The sequence below is a fragment of the Myotis myotis genome, unplaced genomic scaffold (genome assembly GCF_014108235.1).
Source record: "Myotis myotis isolate mMyoMyo1 unplaced genomic scaffold, mMyoMyo1.p scaffold_m19_p_1, whole genome shotgun sequence".
In the NCBI taxonomy this organism is placed as follows: Eukaryota; Metazoa; Chordata; class Mammalia; order Chiroptera; family Vespertilionidae; genus Myotis; species Myotis myotis.
In genome coordinates this window covers 197927790-197946945 of record NW_023416313.1, presented here as the reverse complement: position 1 = coordinate 197946945, position 19156 = coordinate 197927790, and the positions used below count along the sequence as shown (strand labels likewise).

At 42.2% G+C, this 19156-nt stretch overlaps 1 protein-coding gene across 2 annotated transcripts; it reads left to right on the top strand.

Annotated features, from left to right (window-relative positions):
- The first annotated feature begins 140 nt into the window (after positions 1-140).
- ATP6V1D (ATPase H+ transporting V1 subunit D) lies at positions 141-19155 on the top strand. 2 transcript variants are annotated; one of them, XM_036310429.1, is made up of 9 exons: positions 141-328; positions 6278-6395; positions 9058-9137; positions 10821-10888; positions 11995-12039; positions 12970-13073; positions 13611-13677; positions 17266-17299; positions 18234-19155. In XM_036310429.1, the coding sequence occupies exons 1-9, from the start codon at positions 288-290 to the stop codon at positions 18373-18375; spliced, it is 699 nt and encodes a 232-aa protein (XP_036166322.1). In that variant the 5' UTR covers positions 141-287; the 3' UTR covers positions 18376-19155. The 2 variants fall into 2 exon arrangements, with proteins under 2 accessions (XP_036166322.1, XP_036166312.1); XM_036310419.1 differs by having other exon boundaries at positions 17221-17299.
- Position 19156: the final 1 nt, after the last annotated feature.

Below are 19156 nucleotides of genomic sequence, written 5' to 3'. Positions count from 1 at the left end.
GGAGCGGGAGGGGCTGGAAAGCGAGCCGGAAGTGAGGGGCAATCTCGCGGTGCGCGCGACTCCACATCCGGGCCTTGTCTTCTTCAGTCCTCCCGCCCCCACCACTCCACCCCGGGTGCCAACAGGAAGCGGAAGTGAAGAATGCGAATCCCGACGGTCTCCTAGCAACGCGAGGGGGTGGTCAAGTGACACAACCACCTGACTGCGGTAGAAGAAGACGCTGTGGGTGGGTCTGTGGCAACCACGACTGCCCGACCGGGAACCGAAGCCGAACAATCATCGTCAGAATGTCGGGCAAAGATCGAATTGAAATCTTTCCCTCGCGAATGTAAGTAAAAGAATGACCGTCATTAGGTTCAGGACCGCCTGGCGGGATTCTCGTTTCCTCCGCAGCGAGGTTCCTGATTTTCTGGGCGGATCCTGAGCTCTCCCGGTCTTTCTTCGTGAGTGCAGGGCGAGGCTCCCTGCCCGCCCCCTCACACATTCCCCCGGGTGAACCTGGCTGGTCAGAGCGATCCCTGCCCATAGGGACAGGCGCCCGGCCTGCTGGCTTTTGTGAAGGTCCGCTAACCCCATTCATTAATCGAGCCATTCATTCCACCCTCCCTATCGAACCTGCACTTGATTACGTAACTGTGAATCGATGCTCGGTTTAGCGGGGAGGTGGGCAAGCTAACGAGGGTTGATAAATGGATTGAGAAGGGAGGTTTACTGCTGTGGGAAGCATATAGAAGACACTTCTGTGCCAAATTGGGTGTTGAATTGAAATGCCCCAGCATGGACGCCAGATCGTATCCCCTTAGTCATTTTCCAGGATCCCATGAAATGTCCCCTGCGCTGGGAAGGTAGCCCCGAGTTTCTGAGGCACTCCTCTTGCCCAATGACCATTGCAACTTGTTCAGACTTATGTTAATAATACCCAGCACATTGTAAAGTGGACAGTAATTGTTTGCATAACGTTCCCACTGGACCCTGTGCTCTCGAGTATTAGTCTAGTAGAGGCCCGGTGCACGACATTCGTGCACTGGTGGGGGGTGAGGGGGGGTCCTCTCAGCCCAGCCTGTGCTGTGGCAGAGGCAGAAGAGGCTCCCGCCACCTCCGCTGTGCTCGCCAGCCTTCAGCCCGGTTTGCGGCTGAGCGGAGCTCCCCCTGTGGGAGCGCACTGATCACCAGGGGGCAGCTCCTGCGCTGAGCGTCTGCCCTCTGGTGGTCAGTGCACGTCATAGCAACCAGTCATTCAGTAATTTCGTTATTTGCATATTACCCTTTTATCATAGTATATAGACAGTCCGCAAAAAATGTTCCTCGAATGAACCCATGCCTTGGAATTTGCTGAGTTGGGGGCAGCCTTTCTCTTTTGGGCCGTTGTTTTTGGCAAGAGAAATAGCATATGGCCCTAAGTGGCCAGTCTGTAAAGAAAATGCTGAGGTTTTCTCATATGTACCTAACAATGTGTGGAAAGAAAAGACTGTTCTTATTTGCCCTCTTCTCCTTTTCCTTTTCCTCCTTTTCTTTTTTCAGTGAGGAGCAGAAAGTCAGTTTTGGCTTTGACATTTAGATCTTTTTTTTCCTTTTTTTTTTTTTATTGTGGTCCTATCTTTTTGGAAGTATTCTGTTGCTTTTCTTCATCCTGACCTTTTTCTCCTAAATAAAAGCTATTTTCAAACCCCAAACCTAGATTCCTGTCTCTGCTTGGGTGGCTACAGCTCTTAATGAAATGAAGGAATTATTGGCTTTTTGTTTATTTTTTTACTTTCACCTCCTGGCTTTCTAGTAGCTGTTTGGAATCAAGTGAGTTGTGGGGAAGAGGGCCAAACTCTAGCATAGCTTCCAGCAGCCTACGGTTATGTTTCCTAAATGACAGCAGCCCCTATTAAAATGTCTGCCTGAGAAAGCTCAGAGCCACCAGAAGAATTTACTGTTTAATCTAGCCAACACCTGCTGGTAATCCCTGACCTCCCTTTCTTAGGGCATTTCCTGGAAAGGGCTTACAATGATGAATCCTTCATTTTCCCATTGAGATGTATAGGGTGTCCCAAAAAATGTATACACATTTTAACAACTGAAACTCAATTTTGAAAATGAAATGTATTTTAATAACAACTGCCTTTATAATTGTTCAAAGTATATGGGTACATTTTGTTGGGAGACCCTGTATATGTCTCTCCCTATAAATTAGAAGAGTCTTTCTCAAAGACCTGAAAATCATTTCTTTGAAATGTAATCAGGAAGGATAAGGCTTCTGTCTGTGAGGATGGAATCCTAACTTCCATAATTGCCAGCTAGCAGACACAGGTGGCCCAATCGCATTTCCACTGACCGGCCTTTTGTAATTTTTCACTTCTCTGATTCTGCTTGAATCCCCTCTCCCTTCGTTCCCTCATTCTTCTTTTAAAATGCAGGCACTTCTGCACACCTCAGCTCCTTCCCCTCTTGTCAGTGGTTACTGAGTAAAATCAGTTTTCACTGCTTCAATTAATGTTTGACAGTGTTAATATTAGTAGTCAGAATGTTAACATTTTTGGGGGTCTTAATTTAAGACTAAGAGGTGAAAATAAGCTTTATTCAGCTTAGAGAAGAAGAATGATAGGTTTGTGAAGGTGGAAATTGCTATTTTAGAGCATCCAGCTTGCTGTTTAAGGGGAAAATCAGGTGCAGCTTCTCTAAATATTTTCCCCAAGGCTTAGCATAGGTACTTTGTCATGTAGTCAGATGTCTTTGATTCATCTGGAAATAAGTTATCATCCTAGCTGAAGGTCAAACACTTTTAAGTAGGGCTGAGCAGCTGTGAAACTTGTAAAAGAATAAGTTTTTTAAAGAGTCAGGTTAGGAAATACACTAGTGACTTCTCTGAGATAATTCTTATAAGTTACCCTATGAAATGGGGCTGACAACCACTTAGGCACCAGAGAGAGAAAAACAAGTTTAGAGTGGAATTGAAAGAGGCATAAGGTATGGAGTCTAAAGAAATCAGTCAAATCCAGGTTATACCTACAAGGCTGGAAGCCTTTGGGCAGGTCACTCTTGGAGTGTCAAGAGTAAAAATTTGTCTATTTTACAGATTTTCCATTACCTAGAAGGAAATTAAAGTTAGCCTGGTCAGTTCAATTTTATCAACCAGTTCAACTTTTTGCTATCAAACTTGCTGGACTCTGCAGTACTAGGATTTGACTTACATTTGATCCAACTCTTTCCAAATTCTGATGGTTAGTATAAACAATACAGTATGTTTAATATACACATTGGGGCAGCTAGATGCTGCTCAGGCAGGAAACTGAACCTGCCTCACTTGGTTAATCTTCAGCCAGTGCGAAGGCAGCCCGGATAGCTGGAGAGAGCTGTTCACCTGGTGCTGTTGATCGTCTGTAGGGGAGGAAGTGTCCCCTGTAATGGGGGTACAGTGGACCTACGGTTGAGCCTTGGAGAAGTCCCTGGAGTCAGAAATCTGGTTCTTGTCCTGCTCTGCCTTTTCTTCAGTGAGTGACTGCGGGAAAGTTGTTTCATTTTTCTAACTCTCATTTTCTTAAATTTCAGGATAACATCTAAAGTTCCTTCCAGCTGCAGAATTGTCTCAATAACCTTTGCCCTATGGTAAAGGACTTCAACAATCTAAAAACTTAGCCAAAAGGTCCATTAATACTACTTTGCATTTGGTTATAACACCATTCATATGAAATTATATCTCCTTAAACAAATCACTTTAAGTATCTAAGATAATCTATGATTGGATCTTATTACCCATTTCCCCCCATTATTAAATTTTCTTAAAAAATATATTTTATTGATTTTTTTACAGAGAGGAAGGGAGAGGGATAGAGAGTTAGAAACATCAATGAGAGAGAAACATCAATCAGCTGCCTCCTGCACACCCCCCACTGGGGATGTGCCCACAAGCCCATGCCCTTGGTACATGCCCTTGACTGGAATCGAACCTGGGACCTTTCAGTCCACAGACCGACACTCTATCCACTGAGCCAAACCAGTTACGGCCCATTATTAAATTTTATCAGGCATATGGGAGCAAGAACAGAAATGTCAGTTTCTGCAGTTGGTTTTTTGACTTTGGTATTGTGGTTTCTGATGGGAAAAGATTGAAATAGGCAGTAAGGAGACTTCAGTAGCTTGTCACTTTTCAGGAGTCTATTCTTATATATGTCATTTAATCTATCTATATAAAAGCCTAATATGCAAAATGTCCCCTTGGGAATTCAACTGGGAGACCGGGAATTCGATCGCTCGCTATGACATGCACTGACCACCAGGAGGTGGCGTGGAGCTAAGGAAGGTCCTGGCCCGCAGCCAGGGAAGGGATGCCCCGGCTGGTAGCTGGAAGGCCCTAATCAGCCCTGATTGCCCGCCAGGCCTAGGGACCCTACACGTGTACAATCAGGCAGGCAGGCAGAGTGCTTAGGGGCGATCAGGTAGGCAGAGGTGGGTAGGGGTGATCAGGCAGGCAGGCAGAGTGCTTAAGGGCGACCAGGCAGGTAGAGTGCTTAGGGGCAATCAGGCAGGCAGGCAGAGTGCTTAGGGGTGACCAGGCAGGCAGAGGCAGTTAGGGGTGATCAGGCAGGCAGGCGAGCAGTTAGGGGCCAGCGGTCTTGGATTGCGAGAGGGATGTCTGACTGCTGGTTTAGGCCAGATCTCCAGGGATCCCTGCATGATTGGGCCTAAACCGGCAGTCAGACATCCCCTGAGGGTTCCTGGATTTGAGAGGGTGCAGGCTGGGCTGAGGGACCCCCGTCCCTGTGCACGAATTTTGTGCACCAGGCCTCTAGTATAGTAATAAAAAGTAAATCTACTTTTTTTTTTTTTTTTTTTTTTTTAAATATATTTTATTGATTTTTGACAGAGAGGAAGGGAGAGAGATAGAGAGTCAGAAACATCGATGAGAGAGAAACATCGATCAGCCGCCTCCTGCACATCCCCCACTGGGGATGTGCCCGCAACCCAGGTACATGCCCTTGACCGGAATCGAACCTGGGACCTTTCAGTCCGCAGGCCGACGCTCTATCCACTGAGCCAAACCGGTTTTGGCTAAATCTACTTTTTAAAAATATATTTTTATTGATTTCAGAGAGGAAGGGAGAGGGAGGGAGGGAGATAGAAACATCATTGATGAGAGAGAATCATGGATCGGCTGCCTCCTTCATGCCCCCTAAGTGGGGATTGAGCCTGCGACCCAGGCATGTGCCCTTGACTGGAATGGACCCTGGGACCCTTCGGTCTGCAGGCTGATGCTCTATCCACTGAGCCAAACTGGCCAGAACAGTCTATTTTTTTTTTTTTTTTTAGTCAACCCCATTTCCCAAAGGAAATGGTTACAGTTTCTGTGAATCCTTTCTATTCTCTGTATCTATATAAGCATATTTATCCCTCCTTGTGTTGCATATTTAAAACAATATCATATAGGAAGCGCATGCAGACCTATTTTCCTCTTTTTTTTTTTTATAACTACATATCATTCCATATATAATGAACCATAATTTATGGAATATTTAACTTGTTTCTACCCATTTGCTCTTACAAATAATGTTGGAATACTCATCCATAACTTTGTACATATTATTGTATACCTGTGGGAGTAAACCTGTAGGATAAATTCCTCAAAGTGGAATTGTTGGTCCTGAAGGTAAGTGCATAAATTAGTGGACAAATTTAAAAAAAATCCTTAATACACTTCTCTTTTGTTGTTGTTAATCCTCATTCGAGGATATTTTTTTCCATTGATTTTTAGGAAGGGAGGAGGAGAGGCAGAGAGAGAGAGAGAAACATTGATGTGAGAGAGACACATCAATTGGTTGCCTCCACACATGCCCCAACCAGGGCTGGGGATAGAGCCTGCAACCGAGGTACATACCCTTGACCGGAATCAAACCCATAACCCGTTAGTCAGCGGGCCAGTGCTCTATCCACTAAACTGGCTAGGGATAGAGCACTTCTAATGGAAACAGATATTGTTTTAATTTATAAGTCAAGTAAGTATTTAAACTATGTTGGAATCATAAAATAGCACTCCTGATAAACTTTATTATGACAATATTTATGCCAGATATAGATTAAAACCTTGTTCTAGTTTTAAGTAAACTTCTCATTTATGGAACACTTGAGGGTAGAAATCTGTGGTATTGAGAAACCAACTAAACTTGTCAGCTACAAATGTTGTATATATTATTCTGTTGACATCAAAGAATAAAGCATAATTTTAACATTGTATTGGGGAGGTATTTTTCTTTCTTTTAAATAATGGGAATAAGTGTCTTTAACTTTGTTTATATAGGGCGCAGACCATCATGAAGGCTCGATTAAAAGGAGCACAGACAGGTCGAAACCTCCTGAAGAAAAAATCTGATGCCCTAACTCTTCGATTTCGACAGATCCTAAAGAAGATCATAGAGGTAGAATGAACTTCGCTTAGAACAGTATTTATTTTGGAAATATCTAAGGAAAATCCAGCCTGGCTGTTGACATTTTAATTTTTCTTTGTTATTTTAATTAATTTTCTTTCAAAAGTAAAAATACCATTATAAAGTAATGAGTTTTAATGGTTCATTTAATAAAATCCAAATTCCTTACTCTTGTTCTCTAGCCTCACTTGATCTAATCTGGCTCCTACTTGCCTCTTTGACCTCATTTGCTCTGTTCTTCCGAACATCCTCCTCTAGGGTCTTTGCATTAGCTGTTTTTTTCCTGCTGGAAATGCTCTTTTCTCAGAACTACTTATGACTGGCTCCTCTGTGCATTCTGGTCTCTCCAGAGAGGCCATCGCTGACCACCCAATCTGAAGTGACCACTGTATTTACTTCTGTCGTGTTTCCTTGTTTTTATCATAGCACATACTACTGCAGTGATGGCGAACCTATGACACGCATGTCAGAGGTGACACGCGAACTCATTTTTTTGGTTGATTTTTCTTTGTTAAATGGCATTTAAATATATAAAATAAATATCAAAAATATACATCTTTGTTTTACTATGGTTGCAAATGTCAAAAAATTTCTATATGTGACACGCACCAGAGTTAAGTTTGGGTTTTTCAAAATGCTGACACGCCGAGCTCAAAAGGTTCGCCATCACTGTACTACTGCATGGTATTTGTTTGATAGTTTACCCCCACTAGAGAATGTAAGTTCCATGAGAAGGGGACTCTGCCTTTTCAGCAATATATTTTCAATATCTAGAACAGTGTTGGCAGCTAGTACATTTGACTCAATGTTTTTTGGATAAATGATGTATGAATACAGTGGTATATAAAAAAGTGAAGGTTCTTTCCCATTTCCCCTCTCCTACCCCCAACTATCCTTCTTTCATTTCCCAGAGTTCCTTGTGAGACTCTGTTTTATATCCTTTCCATCTTCTCTCTCTGTCTCTTTCTCCCTGAATATCTCAATCTTTTTCTTTGGTAGCACATATTGAAAGTATTGCTTTTGTAAAGCATATATCAAGAGTATGGTATCATGTGTGGCTATATGTCCACACACAGATTTTTTGGTAACAAACATGCATGCAAGTATACACACACATACATACATACATACATATTTATATTTATATAACATTTTCTGCCCCACTCTCCCTCCCTTCGCTCCATGGCAGAATATGATGAACAGCTTTCTACATCATATAGTTCGGTCTCATTCTTTATAAAAGCTGAATGGTACTCCTTTGCATGGGTGATGGAATTTACCGTTTCTCTATTGATGGATGTGTAGTTTTACCATTTTGTGGGGGAGGGTACTCTTAAGTCCTTATGTGTATGTATGCTAGCAGTTTTTTGGAAAAGCCCTAGAATCTCAAGAATCATTTAATTGTTTGATAGATAACTCAAATTGCTCTCTAAATTGTTATACTAATTTACATTTCTGCTAAATGATTAGTGAGAGGACCTATTTTCTTAAATTCTTCTTAGTTGGGTATTAATTTTTTTGTTGTTGCTAATCTGTTGTGCTAAAATTGCTATCTTATTTTAGTATATTTTTTTATTTCAGAGAGGAAGGGAAAGGAGGAGATAGAACAGCAATGATGAGAATCATTGACCAGCTGCCTCCTGCACTTTTCCTACTGGGGATTGAGCCCAAAGCCTGGGCATGTGCCCTGACCGGGAATTGAACGGCTGGGCTATTTTATAATTTTGAAAATAAACCTTTATCTTGAATCCTTTATTTTTTATTTATCTTTTGGTGTGTGGGGGGGTGATGTGAGGAGGTAGGGATTTAGCTTCATCATTTTGTAAATGCATGACCAGTTGAGTGGTCTCTTTTCATTGCTAAATTCCACTATAGTCCTGGGGCTGTTTCTGAACTCTATTTCATTTCATTGACTTAGTGTCCCAGTACCAGATGTATTTCTTTATAGTTACACATTTTTAATACTTGGTAAAGTAACTCTGTACCCACTGTCCCAGTTATACTTCCCTTAAAAATTATTGGATAGCCCGAACCGGTTTGGCTCAGTGGATGGAGCGTCGGCCAGCGGACTGAAGGGTCCCGGGTTCGATTCCGGGCAAGGGCATGTACCTTGGTTGCGGGCACGTCCCCAGTGGGGGGGTGTGCAGGAGGCAGCTGATAGATGTTTCTCTCTCATTGATGTTTCTAACTCTCTATCCCTCTCCCTTCCTCTCTGTGAAAAAATCAATAAAATATATATTAAAAAAATGATTGGATATTCTCAAACATTAAATATTCCAGATTTATTTTAGAGTCACTATGCCATTAGGATTTGACCACACTGTAGTGACTTTAGAGATTAATTTGAGCAAATCATTATGGACCCATTCAACAAAAACATACTCCTGCAGTAAAGATTCAGTTTTCTCTTTCTTAATGTCTTTATTTTGATGTTTTATTTATAAAAACTCATGGTTTTGCAACATGATTGGTGACTGTAACTAAACCTGTTAAAGCAAAATTGGAAATTTTTATTTTTTTATCATTATCAAATCAATGTTTATATTTACATGCATACCTGACATGAAATACCGATGATATTGAAGCAACATGACTATGATTTTTCCTGGTGAAATAACCTGGTTGAGTCAGCTGTTGGTTTGTCCTTTTCCAGACTAAAATGCTGATGGGTGAAGTGATGAGAGAAGCTGCCTTTTCACTTGCTGAGGCCAAGTTCACAGCAGGGGACTTCAGGTAAGAAGACTAAATTGGGTGTTTTGAAAAATCAGTGCTCTATGTTCATACCATTTTAAATTTAAAAATATTAGCATTAAAGACAATTGCTATATTAATAATAAGGAAGGACACTTTTAACCCCATCCCCTTAACATCACGGTCTTCATTACTACCCACATGTATCTGTTACATAGTTGTAGGCACAAGATACTTAATATTTATGGTCCATTTTTATTTAACATTGTATCATAAACATTTTTTCCCTTCTTTTCACTTAGCTGCATAATCTTTCTCTAGATGTACCATAGCTATTAACCTTTTCTCCTAATGGAAGGCCTTTGGGTTGATTTGCTGATGTTTTTGGTATTAGAAAAGGTGCTCGATCCCCGGCGTGGTGTGTGCAGGAGGCAGCCGATCAGTGACCCTCTCTCCCTCTCCCTTCCTCTCTGAAGTCAATAAAAATATATTAAAAAAACGGGGGGCGGGGTGTGTGTGTGTGTGTGTGTGGCATGACTTTCATCGCTTTTGTCATATCAATATATGCTTTACAAAGCATTCAAAATAGTTTAGTATTCCTTTACAAAGGGGTTTTGCCAATTTACTTGTTATGTAATTCCCCAAATAAACCTGTGAAGTAGACCAGGTAAGCAGTTATTCCCAGTTAAGATCAGTGCCTTCCTGAGTCAAATGGCTATTTAGGGGCAGAGGTGGAAGTTATTTTCAGGGGCTTTGATTTTAGTGTGTTTTTTTTCTTAATTTTTGTTGTTAATCCTTAACTGAGGATATTTTTCCCATTGATTTTTAGAGAGAGTGTGAGGGAGGGAGAGAAAGGAAGGGAGGGAGAAGGGAGTGAGAGAGCGAGAGAGACTGAGAAAGAAACAACGATGAGAGAGAGAGACATTGATGTGAGAGAGACACATCAAATGCTTGCCTCCTGCACAAGCCCTGACTTGGGCCGGGGATCTAACCTGCAACCCAGGCATGTGCCCTTGACTGGGAATAGAACCCGTGACCCTTCGGTGCTTGGGCCAACACTCGAATCAGAGTCAGACAGGCCAGGGCTGATTTTAGTCTCCTTTACTCAGTGACACACTGCCTTATTCTTAGTGTTTCTTACCTGTCTAGGAGCATTACCAGTGGGCCACGTCTTACAGCCTGAGGGCCATGAGGCCTTTGAAGCAGTAGACTAAGTGTTGCCGGTGTTGGTAGGATAACACCTTGGCACTGGCTTTTCCAAGCAGAGGGAGGGAATCAATAATGTGTAAGTGGTATGTGAATACCTTAGGGTGGTTATAGGGAAAACACTTTACAATAAAAATGAGGAGTCAGACAAAGCCAGATGGAAGTTAGGTAAGTTCTAGAAAAGGAATTGTACTCGTTTTGCCAAACTTACAAGTTTTGAACAGCAAACCTAAAAGGAAAGAAAGCTTTTTCTAAATTACATTAACGGAATGAAAATCCCATGTCTGACTAAAAACTCAAGCGATCCAAATACTATAAAATCATTCTTTGTTGTTGTTTTTTTATGACTAATTTTTATTCTTTGCTCTCTGAGGCCCTCCTGTGGAAGTAGTGATTTTTGTCCTTTTCTGGAAAAAGACTATTATCAGAACATACTTAATTGTGAAAGTATCCAATGGTAGGTTTATTTTTCACTCTAAAAAATCAACTAAACCAAGGCTCCCTTCTTCCCCCCTGCAGCACCACAGTTATCCAAAATGTGAATAAAGCCCAAGTGAAGATTCGAGCAAAGAAAGATAATGTAGCAGGTAATTTTTCAACTGTTAAGATTCCATGGGGGAGAAAAGGTGACATTTTAAAATTAATCTGTTTATATAGCAATTAGAGGCCTGGTGCACAAATTCATGTACAAGGGGTGTCCCTTGGCCTGGCCTGTGGGATGGGGCTGAAACCAGCTCTCTCACATCCCCTGAGGGGTCCCAGATTGCAAGAGGGCATAGGCCAGGCCGAGGCTACCCCACTGGTGCACGATCAGGGCTGGGAGGGATGCAGGAGGTTGGCCAGCAGGGGAGGGACCGCGGGAGGGCTCCAGGGCTTTACTGGCCCCTCTTGCTCAGTCCCTAGCAGCAAGCTAACCTACTGGTCGGAGCATCTCCCCCTGTTGGTCAGTACATGTCACAGCGACTGGTCGACTGTCTGCCCCCTGGTGGTCAGTGCATGTCATAGCGAGCGGTTGAGTGGCCTTAGCATATCATTAGCATATTACGCTTTGATTAGTTGAACAGCCGACTGGACACTTAGCATATTAGGCTTTTATTATATAGGATGTCTGGATATCCCAGTTAATCTTTTCTACTTAGAGCAAGTTGATTGGCTTTACATGTTAAACCCATTTTAACTGATGATTTCTAGGGAGTTAGGGTAGGGAAAATGGGAAGTTGTTTAATGTATATAAAATTAGGGTTATACAAGATGAACACATTCCAGAGATATGCTGTACTGTATAGTGCCAATAGAATAATATGGTGGTGTGCACTTAAAAACTTGTTAGGAGAATAGATCTGATGTTAAGAGTTCTACACACACACACACACACACACACACACACACAGGGAAAGGACACATAAAATCTTTTGGAGATGATGGTGTTTATTTCCTTGATTATTGTAATGGTATCATGGGTGTATGCATATGTCTAAACTCATCAAAATGCATATATTAAATATGTGCAATTTTTTTTGTATATTAAGTATATCTCAGAGCTGAAGAAAAAAAAAACAACCAGATCCCTTATTACTCAGGCTAATTTAATTTTTGAATAGGATTGAACCATTAGGAAGGCAGGTTCCTAATTTTATTCCTTGAAACCAGTTACAATTCCAGACAATCTGTTGACTCTTTCTGTGTTTAACAGGTGTTACCTTGCCAATATTTGAACATTACCATGAAGGAACTGACAGTAAGTGTCTCTGGGCTCTCTGATTCCTCTTTAAATGAACCTTGTTCTGGAAAATGGTGCTAGATTGAGTTTGGTGGTTCCCATGTTAGAGCCTTATCTGATTAGGACAGTAGGTAATCAGTTCATCAAAAAGGTGTTATGGCAGGGAGTCATTAAACATTGTACATGTCTGAAAATACTTTATTTTAACCTCGAGACATATAAGTGTACAGTCATGTAACATTTTTAAAATATAAGCTCATGGCCTTTCTTTGCATATGAATTCACTGTTTAGACTTCTAGGTTTTCTTTCTGCATAAACCATACCCATAATACATTGTTTATAATTTCCAGTTTGGATCTCTTTAAAGTAGAAAAAGATCTTAGACACTGATGCAATCTGAATGCTGAATCTCCCTAGAATTTTATAGCCCACTTTCATTTTTCTTTTTTATAACTGTCTCACTATTTCCTAATTTGACAGCTTTTTTGTAGTAAAACATCTTTGTTGAGTCTGTCCAAAGTAATCAGATTTTTTTTAGAAATATAAAAGTGTTCTTCCTTTAGCACTCATCTTTCATTGGTCCACATAAAATATTTAGTATAGTTCGAATAAAGTAGAGCATTCTGGAGAGTCACCTATTAACAGAGTATCATTGTACTGGGGCATCAGGCGGCAGTGTGTTCTACTAGGGAATGGAGCACGTTGGTTACTTCAGCAATCTGGTCAAGTGGGGGTTGGTTAAACACCTCCTGTAGTTAGAATAGTATCCTGTGGATACTGTCATGTCCGATAGTGTCTGGGGAGGCAGAGGGGGACTTCATGTTTGCATTTCATAGAGATAGTATATTTGTTTTTCCATTTTGGCACTGTTCTGACATCATCTTTTGGGGAATTTGAAGGGGAAGATTATTCTCCAATTACAGATGTTGTCTAACCGGTTCTTTCAGGTTATGAACTCACTGGCTTAGCCAGAGGTGGGGAACAGCTGGCTAAATTAAAGAGGAACTATGCCAAAGCAGTGGAGCTCCTGGTGGAACTCGCCTCGCTGCAGGTAGGCAGAGAACTCGCGCTGTTTGGCTTCTAATATTTGAGTGCGGGAGAGTCAGATCTTGGCTCAGAGGGTCCTAACTCAGTACTTCAAACTGTTTTCATGGTCCTCTGTGAAACAAGTCAAAGATGTTTTGATTTCTGAAATAGTGACTTTGCACCATTGTCCCATCTTGTGTTACTAACAAAATGTGCAGTGGTGGTTTCACTCTGCTAGGTGAGGACTGCAGCTTTCAATGCAGGTTTAACACGGTGTATGAGTGAAAAGCCGGGTTTTCCTTTGTGGCTAGTTAATGTGTATCTAGGTCATTTGTGCCTGATTCTCTCTTCTTGCCATTTTTACAACTTTAGGTAAGTCTGAAGTAAGTTATAATAGCGTGGAGATAGTGTTAGCTCTATGGAAATCTCAGTTTTAACTTGTTGAAAGTACTAGTCTTGGTTTCCAAATGTCCTCGACAGGTGCCGTCTGAGTGGATCCCCAAGGAACAGGGCAGGATTAGGAAGACTTTGTACTTACATTTTATTTGTCCTCTGATTTTAGACTTCCTTTGTTACTTTGGATGAAGCTATTAAGATAACCAACAGGCGTGTAAATGCCATTGAACATGGTGAGTGCAAGCCTCTGGGGCTCTCGGTTCATCTGCTGTGCATGCCTCTACAGTTGTTGCATAACTGCGAGGATCCGGCCCTGACCGCCAGGTCGTACACAGCGCCCACAGTGGGTAGTGCAGTGAGTCAGTGGTGCTGTAAAGTATTATTAAGTGCTTTGATAGGAGGTGTATAATTTGGGTGTTAGACGAGAGTGGTGAGTTCAAAATTATGGAATATTTCATTCACTGCTGGTTATACATTTAGAATAAAGAGTAGAAACTATTTCTCAAGAGCTATAGTATTTTTAGTGCTTCCCAATGACTGAGTGAATGATGCATTTTTTTGAACACATCAAATATTTAACATTAAATCCCTCTCCCTTAGGCCTGTGTCCTACAGAAACAATGTCCTATATTCTCTTGATTTCTGAAAATAAATTTTCCCATTTGATGCATTATTTCCCATCTTTATTATTTCAAAACTGTGACTGCTAAGTATTAATGTAATACTTTTTGCTTAAGAAACTCAGTTTTCATTAAAGGAACATTTTTTCATTTTAAGGTAAGGAGAAAAATTTGAATAGCAGAGAAGTTATTTTGCTTTATTAGTGTTAAAGAGAAAGTTACCTCGTTTTTAAAAAACTGAAAACACATTTCCTGACTGCCTGCTAGTGCCAGCCCTTGTACATGGAGTTACAAGCAAAACAGAATGGATAACAGTTCCAACTCTCAAGTTGACATTCTAGAACAGGCACATTCCATGTAAAACAGACCCTTATGACTGACACAAAACACAGCTCACTGCATTCTCTGTGCCTGGATGCCCACTTTTCCACAGATTGCTGTATATTTGAGTGCGCGAGAGTCAAATCTTGTTCAATGTTATATATTCCTTAGGGGCCCGGTGCACGAAATTCGTGCGGGGGGGTGGGGGGTGGGAGGGGGTAGGAGGTTGGTCCCTCAGCCCAACCTGCACCCTCTCTAACCTGGGAACCCTCAGGGAATGTCCTACTGATGGCTTAGGCCTGCTCCCCCTGGTTCTCTGCTCTCTGTGGACCGGTCTGCTTGAGGCCCTGGTGTCTGCTCTCTGTGGGGGCCTGCTTGCCCTTTGCTGCCGGGGCCAGGGGCAAGCAGAGCCCTGGTGTCTGCTCTCTGGCTTGCCGCTGCAGGGGCAAGCAGGGCCCTGGTGTCGGCTCTCTGTGGAGGCCCTGTGGGGGACTGCTTCCCCTCGCTGCCACGGCCAGGGGCAAGCAGGGCCCTGCTGTCTGCTCGCTTGCTGTGGGGGATGTTCCCGCCCTGCCCCTGGCCGCTTGTGTGCATGCCAGCTTGGAGCGCCTGGGTCCCGGGGATGTTCCTGCCCCATCCCCAGCTGTTCCGTGCCTGTGCGTGTAGGCCCGGAGTGGCCGGGGGCATTCCGGGACCTCGGCCGCTCCGGGCCTACAGGTTCAGAGCGGCCAGGCTCCCGAGGACGCCTGTCCCCGGGACACAGGCTGCTTGGTGCCAGCGCACGTGCAAGTGGCCACCTCACCCCCAGTCGCTCGGCGCCTGTGTTTGCAAATTAACCTGCCATTTTTGCGGGCTAATTTGCATACTCACTCCTGATTGGCTGTGGGGAGTCACAAAGGTATGGTCAATTTGCATTCTTCTATTAGTGTAGACTAGAGGCCCAGTGCACAAAAATTTGTGCACTCGTGGGGGCGGGGGGATCCCTCAGCCCGGCCTGTGCCCATTCACAGTCCAGGACCCCTTGGGGGATGTCCACCTGTCAATTTAGGCCCACTCCCCGGGGGATCAGGCCTAAGCTTGCAGTCAGACATCCTCTGGCAGCCAGGGAGCCCTCGGGGGATGTCCGACTAAAGGCTTAGGCCCCCAAGGGATCGGGTCTAAACCGTTAGTTGGACATTCTTAGTGCTGCCACGGAGGTGGGAGAGGCTCCTGCCACCACCACTGCGCTGGCCAGCCATGAGCCAGCTTCTGGTTGAGTGGCACTCCCCATATGGAAGTGCACTGACCACCAGGGGGCAGCTCCTGCATTTAGCATCTGCCCCCTGGTGGCCAGTGCGCATCATAGCAACCGGTCATTCTGCCGTTCAGTCAATGTGCATATTAGCCTTTTATTATTATTATATAGGATGTCCCTATTTCCCCCCTTTTGCCCCCTCTACCCAGCTCTTGCCCCCCACTTCTCTCTGGCCATCACCATACTGTTGTCTGTGTCTATGGGTTGTGCATATATTTTCTTTGGCTAATCCCTTCTTTAAATTCACTTCTTTACATTTTTATTTTCAGATAAGTGCTTATAACTGCACTATTATATATTTTCTATTATATCATTTAGAATTAAGATATTTTTTAATTGAGCCCTTGTAAATTTTAGCACAATTTAATAAATTATGCTAGAAGCAACTAGGAGATTTTTCATGTAATGCAGATACATTTCAATTAATATTAATCTTTAATTTTTTAATATTTTAATTTGAAATAATCTCATACATGTAAAAAAAAACTACAAAATACTACAGCATATTATATGTACCCTTCACCCAATTTCTTAGGTGTTAATAATTTAAACATAACCATTATACAACTAACAAAATTTGGAATATATTTTTCTTATAATCTCTTTAATGTTAATCCATTTACTTTGTTTTTGTTAATCTTCACCCAAGGATATTTTTCCATTGAATTTTAGAGAGAGTGAAGGGAAAGGGAGAGACACATTGATTGGTTGCCTCCTGCACATGCTCTGATAGGGACTGGGGATCAAGCCAGCAACTGAGGTACATGCCCTTGACTGGAATCGAACCTGGGACCCTTCAGTCCACGGGCTAATGTTCTATCCACTGAGCAAAACAGGCAGCAGCTTAATTCATTTACTTTTAATCTATATGTGTCTTTATATTTAAAGTAGGTTTTGTTTTTGATTCACCCTCATAATCTTTTAATTGGTGCATTTATGCCACTGACTTTCAGAGTGCTTACTGATAGAGTTACTACCGTATCAGGTGGCTTCTGGGGCTTCTGGGGCAAGGCGGGGCCGGCTCCTGGGGGCTTCTGGGGCGGGGCTGCCTTGCTGCCCAGGACCCGCTGGTCGGGTCCCAGGCGGCAAGGCAAGGCGGGCCGGCCTGCCCTGGATGGTGGCGCGCTGGCGGCTCATGCTGTTCCGCTCTGCCTGCAGTATGCAAATTAGCCGCTATCTTTGTTGGCAGTTAATTTGCATATCGTGCTGATTAGCCAATGGGAGGCATAGCGAAGGTGTGGTCAATTACCATGTTTGTCTATTATTAGATAGGATATAAATTCAGTGAAATATATATTGTGGTCCAATGTTACCTGTCTATAGAAAAGACATAGAAGGGCATATACCAAAATGTTTATAATCGTTACTTTAGGGTGGTTGGATTATACTGCATTTCCTTTTATGTTCTTGTTTTCTAAATTTTCTGCATTAAATGTACATTGATTTTATAATTAGAAAAAATAACTGGTATACAAATGAGCACTGGCAATTATAAGAAAAAGGTTGAAAGTTCTCACGTGTATATTGTTTTTAAACCCTAGTCATCATTCCCAGGATTGAACGCACCCTTGCTTATATCATTGCAGAGCTGGATGAGAGAGAGCGAGAAGAATTCTATAGGTTTGTTGGAATTGGCAATTATTGATCATTTTGTTTTCCATATTCCAGTGTCTCTATTTGCTGAGAAATTTGTTGGCTTCTGTTCTTTAGAATTAGCATAGCTTGCATTTTACTCTGATTTGTAGGAAGCAAGAAATAATCTTGCCAAAGGCTGTGAGGACAGATCTATGCCACGTTTTGCACATACCTAAAACAGCAATCCCCAAAAGCTTTGGTCAGAGGAGCTATTAATAGACTTGGTAATTTTAAAAAGTGAAACTGATTTATGGGGGTGTCTGTCTCCCACATAAAAAGAAACTGGATTAATCAATCAGTATGTATTACATGTTGACTATGTTCCAGAAGGGGACATCACATAATAGTGTAAACCATACCATTAGAGAACTGGTGCAGTACTTGGAGAGAAATGCACGTATATAATTGGTTATGAACATTCAGAGCTAGTAGGGTCAATAAATACTAAGTAGGTGGGGCATAGGGTCAGTGTTCCAGGTTCCGAAGTGGGAGCCAGATGAAGGCAGGCATATTCAGGGAAGACATGGCCCTCTTAACTCTGAGCAGCGTCTGAGTAGGATTTATAATCTTAATTATCAAAGTTTATTTAGTTCTGTCCTTCAGTGATGTTTAGGGTTGTGGTGAGCCAAATGGAATGATACAGAATTTTAATAAATGCCTAAATGCTCAAAATCTGTTCCAATATCAGGAAATAGATTTCAAAGTTTATTCACCTTGGGGATAGTTTTTGAAATCAGTTATTAGCTTAAAATATGTGTATCCTACCTCAAATCTTCTCTTAATGGGCTATAAATTACTAAAATTGAAATTAAAATAAAGTTTTGTCCTAGTTTGTGCTTATTATCCTTGTTACAAAACTAGAAGAAAGCAAATCTACTTAGTACTGAAATAGCATTCAGAAAAACCCCTTACTTTACAGGTTAAAGAAAATACAGGAGAAGAAAAAGATTCTCAAGGAAAAAACTGAGAGGGAATTGGAGAAACGGAAGGTAGCTGGAGAGGTGACGGAGCCTGCCAATCTTCTGGCTGAAGAGAAGGATGAGGATCTTCTGTTTGAGTAATCTTGCCTGCTCTGGTTCTTCTTGCCTGCTCTGGTTCTTTCAGAAGTCCTGCCGTGACATCATTTTAGTTCAGTGTGTAGGTTTGGTTCGTGTGGTTATTTTTTGGTCTAATTTCACTGGTTGTAAAACTTCCCTGGATGTCCATTTATGGGTTACTTGTGCAGAATCCTAATTTACCAACCATTGATCACAGATGAGATTTAGAGAACCTGCCTAGGAACTTGTAGAATTTATTCTGCAGGAGTGTCATCCTACCCCATTTATAAATGGTTACAAGTGATCGGCTTACCAAGCATATTAGGAAATTCCCCTTAGGAACCAGTGGTCTCAGGCCAATACAAGGAGGCCAGCTACTGTAGGAGCACCCTCCATTCCTACCCACCCACACCCCTGGCGCTGCTGACATAGCTGCAGCCATCCTGTGTTTCTGTGGTACTTCTCCAGCTCTAGGAAAGCCTTCCCTTAATTTACCTTGCATGACAGGTCTCTGTTTGTTCTTTCTGTCATGGAACAGTTGTGCCAATTTGCATGTGACTGTGGTATAAACAGTAAAATGATTAAAAATGAGTTGCTCATTTTTTAAAAAGAAATTAAGGAAACAGAACTTAATATCTGTGCTGGTAGGGAGTATTCCTCTATGGTGAAGAATAAGTTAAAAGATGTGTGTGTTTCACACAGTGGTTCCAATGGACTGACTTCTGGCACAAATGTAAAGACAGGATGGTCGTTACATATGCTGAAACCTTAAATGGCAGAGGATATAAATAAAGCAAAAAAAAAA

Bases quoted from the DNA above. Each gene is read 5' to 3' on its own strand.
- ATP6V1D (XM_036310419.1), top strand. From the start codon at position 288: ATGTCGGGCAAAGATCGAATTGAAATCTTTCCCTCGCGAAT. The intron at 6,396-9,057 runs GTAGAATGAACT...GTCCTTTTCCAG, and splicing joins TCCTAAAGAAGATCATAGAG to ACTAAAATGCTGATGGGTGA. The intron at 9,138-10,820 runs GTAAGAAGACTA...TCCCCCCTGCAG, and splicing joins TTCACAGCAGGGGACTTCAG to CACCACAGTTATCCAAAATG.